The sequence below is a fragment of the Lissotriton helveticus genome, chromosome 1_1 (genome assembly GCF_964261635.1).
Source record: "Lissotriton helveticus chromosome 1_1, aLisHel1.1, whole genome shotgun sequence".
NCBI lineage: Eukaryota > Metazoa > Chordata > Amphibia > Caudata > Salamandridae > Lissotriton > Lissotriton helveticus.
The window spans coordinates 1,934,303,260-1,934,316,595 of record NC_136057.1 but is presented as its reverse complement, the minus strand read 5'-3'; the positions used below and the strand labels follow the sequence as shown (position 1 = coordinate 1,934,316,595).

The window sequence follows — 13,336 nt, the reverse complement described above, 5'->3', positions numbered from 1 at the left end:
GGGTCAAATAACAGAGTCAATTAACTAGCAAACATTGCCATGTAAAAACTCTATAAAATATAACATTCAGATTCATGCAACCTCCTAAATCTTCAATTTATTTTTGATTGTTCTGTGGATGGAAGGTACTCTAATGCAAGTGAAAAGTAATTGTCGTTTTTGGTAAAATCTTCTGAGGTACAGTAAAATGCTACCTTTTATCTCAAATTATTTGTGTGGCAGTTCAAGAGTAACTAGCGCGTAGCATCACACACAGGTAGGTGGTAGAGCATTTAAGAGAATAAATTAACACAAAATCTATAAGGCAATACTTTTAATTGTCATTCAAACATTATTTAATACTGTACATAGATAATAGACGTCACTTCATTTAGTTTCAAATGTTAAAAAAACCCTAGTTAATAGCACTCTTGGGGTACAGATTATAAAGAACTGTACTTTCATAAGCGTTTACAAAATCCATTGTGTCGGTCAACATGAACACTTCCTTATATCAGTGCCTAATGTGCAGGAAAAGGTATTCAGGGTCATAAGAGCCCAATCAGAAACGAGTTTAATCCACACACCACTGCTCCATGTAGATCTACCTCCTTTCTGAAAAAGAGATCCCCAGTTCCCACAATGTGCTGTTTCTTCCTGCCAATAAGATAAATGGGTTCAGGGTCTGGGCATGGTGAGTAACAAGACCAGCAGTAAGCAAGCATTCTGTGTAAAGACACAGCCAACGATTAAGGGAATACAAATCTCGGTGGCAAAATGTGGTTACCTGGGACTGTGTGCCATTATATGAGGCCTGAGCAATCAGACATTAACTTCAAAGACCATGTATATTTTCATCACTAATATCACATATAACAGAAACTGTTCAGAAGAAATGCCTAATCACACCTTGCACATTTAAGTGTATCGTCCCGGACTTCGCGCTTATAACATAAAACAAGATGCTTTTGTATAAAAGTAGTATTCTGGCTGGTCTTCAATATATCTTCTGCTATTGTGCAGTGTGTATTTCTGCTACATACAAGGTGGGATTGGATAGGTATCATCATTTTAACAGCAATCTTTTGTATTGTGGGTGCTGACCTGGGCATGTGTTCATTGACAGCCGTCGATCCAACGGCAACAATACCCACCATCTTCAGATTGTTTTTTCCTCTTAGCATGCAGAGTCTGAGGCAACACACTGTCTTAACAAATGAATACATTCTTTCATTTAATAGCCTCCCGCATTAGTGGGATGCGGATGGTCAAATGTAATATTACAAAGGATGCAAGCAGCAAAACGAGTCTGCTGCAGTTAAGAAATGTGTTATTTGCTACATGAATCCATTGTAGATTCCCTTACTCTGCATCAACTTTAAAGCAGTATCACTCCTCTTAGGTGAGAGTAGAGATTGCGGCTTTGCAATAGTAGCACCAAGGAAAACAAATAAGTAATGGGTGGAATGCATGAAATAATCTCAGCCACTGGTAATTACTTGATGAACTGGTCCTACCAGGAAATCAGCCATATGCAAATAATCCTTGGTTCAGCTCCAATATGAACAGTGCAGTCTGAAGGTCCAGGTCAGGTCCCCTCTGAATGGGACCACAATCAACCCCAGACCTGTTTCAGACATCCAGTAGCAAATAAGTTAGAAGTAATTAGTTGTCCTAATTGTGCTTCATGCTTTGCTTGACAACCTACACAGTTATGTAGGCATTTCCTAGTGGCAGCCTCGTGCATTAGTAAAGGTAAGAAATTAACAAGCAGCAGAGCTGTGAGGCCACACTGGTGGTGCACTAGTCATAGAAGTAACAATACCATTACCAACAAATGCAAGCCCAACTGTCATCGTCTACATGGAATGGGCTCTGGTGCCCACCCTCAGACTCATTGGTCACCGAGTACTACAAAAGAATGCAACCCCCAATTTATTTTCCAAATCATGCTTTGATGATGGGGTTTCTCTCTTGTGATGCATAACCTAAATATATTTGACCAGGTCTTCTAGACACCTTTATTCTAGCTATCTAATATGAGTGCTCCTCTAACAATGAGCACTTGGTGTAATCTATCAACTGGTTACAAAGGGTCTGAAAAAACATTTGAGTGATTAAAAAGAAAAAGAAAGGTAAATTTAGGTAGGAATGGGGGTGCATTCTTAACAGTATCTTGTCTTGTGTAGTCCTGAGACACGTTAAAGCAATCACAAGTGCTATTTTAAATGTCAACTCTTTCAGTGGTTATGTATGCTTTGGTTCACAATGGGGTGACAACCTAGTCAGGACCTCACTTAGGTAACACACCGGAGATGGTGCTCCATGCGATAGAATCGTTCCTTCGAGTGCTTCCAGAAAACAATGTAGGACCACTATTTTGAACAGGGGTATACGCTCGATTCTCTTGATGTATGCTACAGGTGCAGCCAGATCAACTTTAAAGGAAGAGTGAGAAAACTTTGTTTCTACCACATACAGTAACAAAATACTCAACTGTTGCAGTTAGTAGTGATTTATGATGCCTTAAACACGACACAAATCTTTTGTTTTGCTGAGTAACACCTAGTTGTGTTAGTCAGACTATAGAATTAGGACTCAAGTGTGTCCATTGCCTAGCCAATATGCATGGATCCACAAATCTTGTTATAGAACTCTTCATACCACACTAATGACATTTCTAAGTGCTATAAACAATATAGATTTGATTACACTATTTAAAGGTCCTTTATTTAATGGTATAGGAAAGACAAAAAGCGGAGTATTCCTTACTAAGATTCGAACTTCAGGCCTTCAAGTCAAAGTTTGCTCTATTTTATACAGCGTAGCTGCTTCAGAGGATATTAGGGTTCAAAGTGAGTACACTCCATGCATTCATCTAACTTGCAAAACCTTCTTGATAGCTCCTTTGTGGAGGAGAGTTTGCACATCCTCTTTCTGAAGCGGTAAGTAGTTGGTCTTTGTTATGCACCTTCTTGATTTGTCATTAGTTGGTTTTGAAATTAATTTCAAGCAGCATCTGGTCTTGTTGATCTCCCAAATGCACATTTCAAAGGTTATAAGGCCCCTTCTATGATGATAAAAGCTTGCCTTAGCCAGAACTGGGGGGCCTTGCACATATACATTTGGCTGTTGCTTTTCTGGTACTACCTCTTGGGGAGGGGTGCTATCTTTTTTGCAACATCTTCCATAAATACAACCCGCTTGTGACGTTTCAGGATCTTGTCATGTTGATGGCTGGCCTAACAGTGCCTCTCTTTTGATTACACGTTTTATGTTAGGAGCACGGCACTGGACCATAACTGGCTCCTGGTCCCCCTTCTTTGTAATGATACAGATGGCTGGCCTGAACCAGATTTGTGATACCCTGACAAGTGGGCCTTTACTGAGGCATTGCTCTTCTTGAAGATATAGAGGACCTATGAAAACTTCTTCCTTGGTGGAGAGTCTCAGACTTTCCTGTTCATGCCTTTGTTGAGTCTGTATGAGCTGTATCTACTGGCCTAAAAATTACATGTAAAGTCATATTTAGCACAAGGTCTGTAGTCCGTTTCAAGGAGTAAAACAATTAGTGTTTCACTTCATTTGCTCGGTCTCTTGGGGGCGTGGAATCTAGACAAAACTGAATGTCTACGAGCTGTTGAAGGAAACAAATATTATTCAGGATCACAGAAAACTTTTTGGGAACTTCAGGCAAAACTACTGAAAAAAGGCCAAAAAGTGGTACAATTCGAGGGACATTATTGTATGATCTCATTAGTCAAAAATCAATTACCTAAAGTACCTTTGATTCAAACTCCAGTCACTTAAAGATTTAAGCCGCGCACAGCTTGTGTTCTTCCTATGTGCTGTCGAACATAATGGTGGATGAAAACAATATGAAACTATCTGTATCCTGAGGGGCACTGTGGGCTTGAACCCAATACTTAGTGACTCATCACATTAGAAACATTTGAGATAAACAATACCAATCTGAGCCCAATGGGCAGACCACCAAATTATACACAAGTGTGGAATCTGTAACACATTCATCCTGCAAACTTTACAAAAAAAGAAAAAAAACGTCTGCCATTTCTTGATGAACACTACTAAAAAGTGACCATATAATGAAAAGAAAATAATCAGTTCTGTTTAGCCATTCCTGTAGCAACAACAATATGGAACTGAGAAACTCCCTGTGGCTGATGTCTGTTTGGGCTTTGAGACCTACTATAGCACCATTAACTGTATGTATAGTTTAATTTCTTTTAAGTAGCATCTAACATTTTCAAAAAATCAGTAAACTTTGGAAAGCATTCCTAATGTGCCATGGAGGTTAGTATGGGAAAGTCTTAAAATGTTGGGAACCTCTCCAAACAAGGTTTAATAGCATTAACACACTGTAAGGTGAACCCGACAGAATTAGATTAAGTTACACTGAGTGTGAAAGCTTGAAGGAATGGCAAGAGTGGTAAATGCAGAAGATGAGATCACATCTAGACTGAACCATATGAAGGACTAGGATGGAACGAACCCAAGATGATCATTAACTAAAAGTGAACCCAAATGGTCAAATAAAAGAGCAGGGTAAACCAAATATAAACCAACAACAAAAAACCCTGTCCCAAGGACGCTAATTGTGTCAGTTACTTATATAATAGAACAGTCTGAACGTACTGATAACTATTATCTTCCCCTATGTAATTACATTCTCATAAAGGGACAATTCACTGCACCTCGCCCATATTTTTCTTCAATTATAAATAAAAAGCCAATCTTCCTTGACAGTTACACAGAACACCATCTAAAAAATTGTCTGACACCTATAATCAGTACCGGACATCCACACCATCAGTGTTAGACCAAGTTCTACTTAGAAAAAATGTGCGAGAAACGAATGACACATCACGGAAACACCACCAACGGGGTAACTGGTATGTAGTCTCCAGACAAGCCCCTGTCTCATCATCGGTTGTCATCCGATTCTCAAAGAAAAAAGAAAAAGAGTGTCCAAAACAATAAACCAAACGGTGCAACAAACAGTGGAAGCAGAAAATATCCGCTAGTGACAAAAATTACATAAACAAGTGCATAAAACACAACATCCAATTCTCTTCAATAACTTTATTCATAGAGAAATGAATGTCTGCTGTTGAAATAAAAAGGCTGGTAGCTATTCATGCATACCATTACCTATTGCCATTGCCAATAGGTAATGGTATGCAGGACTTCCAAAGACATCCCCCAGTGGTAGGCAATGCTTCTTGATTTTGCTTGTATTCACGTCACAGGTAGAAGTAATCGAACATAGAAAAGAGAAAGAGCTTTAGGTCTCAATATATTTCCCACTGTTCTGTTACTAAGCACCTTAAACGACCTATGGCTGTCCAATGAAGTTAGGACACCTGTCATCAAGGAAAGGAGGCATTTCCAAGATGTCATCGAATGGGGCGAGTGCTCAACTTCATGCAGCTGTATCGACAACTGACCAATAGAAGCTAAGTCAGTATGACATCTATAACCCTGCAGATAATGCCAATATCAGAGGTTCAACAAATGGACATGCTGTTCCTCTCTTTGCTAAAAAGGTGAAAGCCTATTGTTAGAAAGCGGGATCAGAGAAAAATGGAAAGTGGATGGAGCTTGAAAGGTTTATCAATCCTCACAAAAAAGGTACGACACATTGCTCATATATCACGAGAAAAGGTAAAGGAAGTGGGAGATAGACATGCACATTTCTTTACTGCACGAAATAGCAAAAAAACTCAGTTTAGTGTGTAGGTCAGATAAATGTTTGGGTACATGGCACAGGTGTACCAAAATCATGCTTGTAACCAACTTTGTGAACATTTAAAACCAGTATTATCACAAAAATGCCCAACTTCGTGAGATATCATTTTTCACAGAAAAATTGAATATGGGTGACAGGCCTTAGCTGTCACAAAAATGTATTTCACTGCCTTCTGTAATACCACATTGGTAGGGCCATACAAAAACAACTGTGGTAATAGTACAACTGTAATTTGTAATAACAGGTGGGATGTGATATTTCACATGTACACTGTTACCCCTCCATTCCTATTTGCGCACCTCAAAATAGGCAATAAATCACTAACCGCGCAAGCGGTTACCAATTCTGAGGTGTGCGAATGTGAGCAGTTTGCCCACAAACGTTTAGGCTGGTTTTACCAAACAAACGTGTTGTGGGTAATAGCATGCACTGTGTTAAGTGGAGCAAAACGTGTTACCCCAAATTGGGCACACACTCCTGTTTGTGCCAGATTAGGTATTTTGGTAACCTTGGCTCTCACTAGACTCCTCTTCTATTTTGGTTATAGGACTTTTTGACATTATCAACTTCATACAAGAAAACCGTTATCACATGTCAACTTTCGTAATAAGCTAATACTAGTACTTCTTACCTCTGTTGTGGCTTACACTTTTATTAATATTGACCCATTCATTTTCTCTCATGATTAGTTTACTATATAGTATTCTTGTTAAGTTCATGGGGAGTATGTAGGGCTAGCTTTCCTGAACATGAAAAGCAATCCCACAAAGGAGTTTAGTTTAAAAAGAAGAAACAAATCCTCTGATCGATTAGTCAAGTAAGAATATAAAAGTAGGTTTTACCTCCACACCTGCGTTGTGTTCAATAGTAACAAGCTTGCTCACTTGTTAAATTTACTTTTGTTAAGTCAATTTGCTCAACTTGCCAATACTGGTGCAGATCTAGCAGACTCAACAAAGCAAAGTATTGAAATCAAACTGAAAGTTGGGCATCAAATTGTCAATCTATCACAAATGATGAATAGTGGTATGCGCTTAGTTTATGTAGAGCAGCAGAAACAGCATGCTTTTGAAATGGGTCAGAGAGAAGTATGGGCACGCTTGTCCCAACACAATTTTACTCTGTGGACAAAGTGGGCTATATTTGAAAGTAACATAATTCATTCACGGAGACAATGGGATTGAGGAGCTTGTAGGGCATGCTGCCAACCAAACATAGGGGCAAGTGTATGCTACCTCATTCACCGGTAGCAGCAGATGAGACAGAGAAATGCACCCTCCTTAACATAGATCAAGTAACTGCTTTAAGTAAAACAGATTGTGATGTAAAATTCTTTCATGTCCACTTGAAGATGGTCAGAGCAACTTTGGGTTCAAGGTTTCCTCGGTTTTTTTTGCAGTCTTCATGGAAGGGAAGATGGCTGGTGGTAATGAAGTGAAGGTGATGTGAAGGCAATTAGTTGTATATTCCCAACTTGAGGTTTGTGAAGAGTAAGGGAGAAAAAGTCTGGTCCATGATTGAGTGCTACGATGTGGTCTAGGACACAAAAGACCATTTGCAAATTATGTGGTTCCTCCCAAGTGTTATCTGCCCTCCAGTGCTTGGTGCCTTCTCATACTGAGGTTGGTCTCATGGATGAAGACTACTTAGATATAAATGTCTCTAGAATCAGAAAGAAGGGGCCTCTAGCTCAGAGACAGCAGGTCCTAACAGTAATGTCCTTGGGAAGAGGGCCACAGTATCCACAGGTCCTGCTGGAGGAAGACGACTTCTTCCAAGTGGGGAGCGAAAATGTCAGACAACAGCCCTGGGGAAAATACGCTTCAGCAGGTGGCTGAATGCCTGCTCTCTCCCATTAGCAGAGCCATGGATTACGCCCTTTTCAACAGTGGTGGGAAGAACTAGTTCACAGTGTGATGAAGAGAATAAGCACAACCAGCAGCACTGCAGCGAGGATCCCAATGGCGCACCACTGTCGCCGATCTGCAAGAGGAGAACAGGAACTGTGATTCACCAGCCAATGCAAGCCAACTAAGAAATCTGGACTCAAATACAGTCTATACTTCAAACTCCAGCACTTCTGCTGTTAGATAGAAAATGCAATTTAAGAAACAAGGTTGGAACAAAAGAACCATCAAGGTTTACGATCGTCACGTTTAGGAGAGAAACCATTTAACATAGTACTCTCAATCCGCAGCCCCAACAGTTATTGTTCAAGCAACAACACATGCCACTATGACAGTACTTACCACTCGTCATGTGAGAAACTTTCGCCAGCTTCTTCATGACATTGTCTAGGCGAGATTGAGTGCTGTCTATTTCGTGAGTGAAATCATCCAACATTCTGTGAGATGAAAGAAAAACAATGAAATGGCAGGAGGAATTAATATCTTACACTGCTCTCTCTATTATGTGCTCTCTATGCTGATTTTCAGCCTGCATGCACCCCACTCATACTTTTGCCAGACCCTGCCCATCAAAAAGCATTCACATGAGGTAGCCGATGATTACTTCTCTTGTCGTGCTGCCATCATGTAGTGTAAACACTATGAACTGCTATGTTCACAAAGAGGCAATAACACTGTCAACACCCATGTGCACACACTTTATAAAGGCACTCACTAGCCTTTACTCCCCACTGCTCAATCGAAACTTATGCATGGGAGAAACCGATACAAAGTTGCTGGTTCTCTGTTAGGATGTATCCACCTAAAGAGTCAATTAAAACATTTCAGGAGGCGCGTGCATCCTCAGAGACAGGAGGTCCATTATAGGAGTCTGACACTTTTCAAGCTTGACCTCAAGTTTATTCCACGAGTGCATTAACACTAAGAAGGAGAGAGGTTTCTTGTAAGGTGGACCCTCAGCTTCCCAAACTATAATCCAGAATATACGAAGAGGAGGGTTGACCCAACTCTCTTAAATCCCACCTTGTATTCAGTTATATGTGTGATCTTACAAATATCTTAAGTAAGTGTGCTATCGGCACCCAGGTAAATTAGTGCTCTCGCCACATTTCTTCGATATATTTGTTGGATCCTCTCCCACAGGTGCCATCTGTGGCATGCTTTATCTATGGACCCACACACACATGTGAGTGGGTGAGCTCTATGTGTTTGTAACAGGAGCACTTAGAAGGTAAAAGGCAAGGGATTTTGCGAGTGAGTTAATATTGCCTCACAGATCCTAAAACTATGATTTAATGTTTTTAAGGTATTTGGTAAGATTAAAAACAACGAGATGTCATAAGGATCCAATTGTCCTCGACATCAAAAGGTCGACATGTTTCAGCGTTGTAACTGCCCCTAGAGGTCAATCGGCTTTCTTCAAGACAGGTTCTTGCTATGTTAAATCCCTGTGTGGTAAGGTTGAGCTTTCCATACCATTTCAATTCATTCATCACAATTTTAAATGTACAGTCACTTAAATACCCTTAAGAAGTTTGTATGTGATCAGTTCAGTTTGATTTTACTTTAGTTTGATATGAGCATTGAAAATATGCGAGTCTACCTGTCTTTTGCCTGCTTCTCAGTCTAGTGTCTCAGTCTCCATCTGTGCATTCACTGCAGCCCTGCAGTTACTGCAGCTGCAGTCCTGACGGGTACAAGACTGAAGTATGCAACAGTCCCACTCTGGTAGAGACTCTGCAGCGGTAGCAGTCACAGGGTGTTAAAGCCGTAGTGATCGAAGGGCAATGTTGAAGCAGTAGCGTTGAAGTAGAAGCACTGTCGTGTCTTGATATTTGTGTTTCCAACTCCGTAGACACAGCTTTGAGGCACACTGAATTATCCAAAACGTCAGCAGCACTGCAGATATGTGTTTGCTCGTGTACGTTTTGTGGTGGAGGAGAAAAGAGACTCAAGATGAAGATAAGCTTGTTTTCTTAAAGTAGGCTACGGAAACATTTTACAAAATATGTGAGCTGATTATCATCTAGATCTCCAGCAACATTGGCTTTTCACACACGATTTTCAGTGAGACCCTTCTGGTTAGACCATTGACACTTTAGCATTGCCACATCTAAATCTCGGATCTGGGTTTCCGGTCAATAACTCTTCCAGTGGTTCTAGCTCTTCAAAGTCAGTAAGGGTGGTGGGAGTGGAAGGGGATACTTTAACCATAAAAAGTACTTTCCAAACTAGACTGTTGCCATTATGTGGAGCTCTGGAAAATATTCTACCAGGAGGCAGTACACATGCATGCATGTATGTATGTATGTATCAATGATGGTGCCAATGGGCAAGAGAAGATGAATCTCCTTTAAGTTACAAACGATGATGTATTAATTTGAATAATAGGAGGGTTTTGGTGAATGTAGGTAAATACCATGTCTACAATTGCAACTTATTATATTTTCTCTTTGAAAAACAAATCTGTAAAATTCAATTCTTCCCAGACCTGGGGAACGTCACTCCCAGCCCTGAGGGCCCATTTGGCATCAGAGCAGGAGGTTAATTAGATATTTAGGAGGAGAGTTGCATTCACAGGCCAGACACATCCTTACGATGGGCTACCTGAAGTAAACAGCCAAAGAAGGCTTTCACCATCTTGATTTTTGCTGAAATTGGGACTTATGGGTCAGGTTTATGTCCACTCCGCACTGGAAGTGAGCATATAGAGGGCGTAGAGGCCCTAGTGACAGGCAGCCCATTGGGCACTACCATATGCTCCTCTAAAATCATCACAATTGAATATTTAGGGGTCCCTCCGAAACCAGGTCCTCAGAGTCAACTTCTTGGGACCAGAAGAACAAAGAAACGACAGAGCAAGAACCAAGGACCTCCACAGAAACTGGTGCCAAACCCAGCCCTGGTGCCGGCTCCTTAAGTATTGCAAAGACCCAACTCTTCCTGCGGTTGTACGTCCCTCCCAAAACTTGGAGGACTACTTGGCACTTCGACAACCATCTAGCATCTCCCTTGGGGTGCAGGAGCCACTCCCCTGCATCTGCAGGAACCATCCGCACTGTGTTGAGCAACACTTCAGGAAGAGGTTTTTGTGGCTCTAGAAGATCAACCCGGTTTCTCTGCCACGTTTTAAGACACTAGACCCTCCAGGAGCTTGCCTGCACCAATACTCTGAATATCGGGGCACTTGTACCAGTTAAGGCTTGTTATTCGTCCAGTCTGATCAACACCTTGGAAGCCTTTCTGCATGCCGAAGGACTTCAGGACAGATGAGAACCACAACCAGAGTGGCTTAGCTGTTTTGTCCCCCCCTTACTGCAGATCTACAGGGAACCTTGAGAGCCTCAAACACAAGTGTCCAGTCAAGCACCTCTACACCAGAGGCCCCCCCCAGCCCAGGTTCACAACTTCTGACTGCGTCTCCCTGGCCCCAGAGTCACCCTTTAGGTTCAGCCGGACTTGTCCCAAAGTACCCCATTACAGCCTCTTTATTTCAGGTCCCCATGATTTTAGTGGAGCAGCACCAGAGGCTACCATCCCCTGCCAACACCTCTGCACCCGAACACACCAGGGCAGGTAAAGTGAAACTGCTGGTGGCAATTTGGACCTTGGCCCCCTAGCATATTATTATTAATATTAAAGGGCAGCTCTGAACTCCGACTGAAAGTACAGGTGTACTATATGGGTTATCCCTCCCATAGGCTAACATTGTAGTGTTCGAGGCTAGTGCTTCAAAACCGTTCCTCGAGTTATTTTACTGTTTACTTCTAAAATCGATATCTCCAAACGTACTAAAGTTCTTCTAAAGATCTTGGTGTCTAAATTCATATTAAAAATCTACTTTATTTTTATAAATCGGTCTACGGTTTCTTTTTGGGTGTGTGAACCATTTATTGACTGTATGTTTACAACATATGATTAACACTCCACTCTGATAAGCCGAAGATGCTTGACTACACTACCACAAATAGAGCACTTGAGATTATTAAAGTAAGCTCAGTAAACCAAATAAGAGTAGTCTGGACTTTTTGCAGGGTGTGCCCTTACATTGGCATAACTTCATAAAAGGCCCGCTTCCTACACCGGCCACTAGCTGACCTGACCCTCTTTTCCGAGCCCTGAGGTATACACACATGGAAAAACTCTTCGGTTTGGATTCAAATGCGCTGGACATGCTCATGCTGGATTTTAGGTGCAAGGAGTAAGGGTTCAGAGGCTGCTCGAGGTGATCCACAAAGTTTATGCTCTGCCCTTACTATCTAATCTGCCATATTACCTCTCGGAAGAAGTGCACCACAGTCATGCTTGATGCGCCGCACAAAGAGACCACAGAAGTGGTGCCTATAGAACAAAGGGACACAATTCGACTCCATTTACTTCTTTAACCTGTAGAAGGAAGAGGTAGCAGGTAAGTGCTGGACCTCTAGTTCCTGAAGAACAAGTTACTTACCTACAGATATCTGTTAGAGACAATATCTAGCCACACGTTCCTTACTTGAATATTTCCCCAGGCTTCAGACTGGATCCTGAAGATTTTTCAGAAGCAGTATCCCAGCGCGCCGGAAGTGACGTCCCCGTTTCCTATATAGACGCCACATCGGAGCACTGATGTCTGTTACTTTTCACGACTTGTCACACCTGACGCATAGAGCAATGAAGGGCACTGACCCTGGTGTGGTGTGTCCAAACTAGGGGTTGAATAGGATTAGCCCTGACCCTAGAAATCGGTCCTCAGGGCAGGGAGGAATCTGCGGCTAAATATTGTCTCTACCAGATAAGGCATTACCGAAGGCAAGTAACTTGTGCATCTAATGGCACTGATAGCTCAGATTCCTTACCTTTGAATAGATACCCGAGGAATACCATCCCCTGAGGAGGGTCTGCGGACAAATCTAGACTAAGAAGTCCTGCAGGACCGAACAGCGATGTGCCTGTCCCTGTGGACCAGACTGTCCAGGCAGTAATGCTTGGTAAACTTGTGCAGGGGTTGCCCACGTTGCAGCCTGACAGATGTCCCGGACTGGACCTCCACGGGCTAACGCAGTAGTCGCAGTCTTAGATCTGATGGAATAAGCTCTTAAGTCTTCTGGAGGCTGCTTCTTTGCCAGTACGTAGCAGATCTTGATGCAGAGACAGACTCATCTAGAGATGGTCCGTTCTGCACTGCCCGACTTTTCTTTGCACTACCATACCCCATGAAGAGGTGGTCGTCAATCTGGAACTCTCCTGTAGGTCTCCTGTAGGTAGAACCATGATGCTCTTTTTGGGTCCAGACAGTGAAATAAAATGTAAAGACCATTTATATAGCGCGGTGGCTACCCTTAGGCGTCCCAGCGCTGCAGAAGACACGCTTATAACAGAGCCGATGAGAGCTACTCTGGTTTGTTAAAGAGCAGGGTTTTTAGGAGATTGCGGAAGGTGAGTAATTTGGGCTCCGATCTGAGTGAGAAAGGGAGGGCGTTCCAGAGCTTGGTGAGATTATGGGAGAATGAGCGGCCTCCACACCTAGCTTTCTTAAACCTGGGTATTACGGCAAGGAAGGAGGACCCTGACCTGAGCTGGCTGGTGGGATGGTAGGCAATTATCAGGGGGCGATTGATAATGGGACCTGTTTCCAGAAGGATCGATGTGTGATGCACATTGCCTTGAATTCTATCCTTGCCCTCACTGGGAGCCAGTG

At 42.1% G+C, this 13,336-nt stretch overlaps 1 protein-coding gene across 1 annotated transcript in view; it reads right to left on the bottom strand.

Annotated features, from left to right (window-relative positions):
- Window positions 1-298: 298 nt before the first annotated feature.
- The window catches only part of STX6 (syntaxin 6), a 119,858-nt gene continuing 106,820 nt past the window's right edge, over window positions 299-13,336 (bottom strand). Inside the window, exons 7-8 of the mRNA XM_078643491.1 lie at window positions 7,999-8,093; window positions 299-7,732 (exon numbers count right to left, since the gene is read on the bottom strand). Coding sequence (XP_078499617.1) covers window positions 7,656-7,732; window positions 7,999-8,093 — 172 coding nt within the window. The 3' untranslated portion in view covers window positions 299-7,655. The remainder of the gene's footprint in view (window positions 7,733-7,998; window positions 8,094-13,336) is intronic.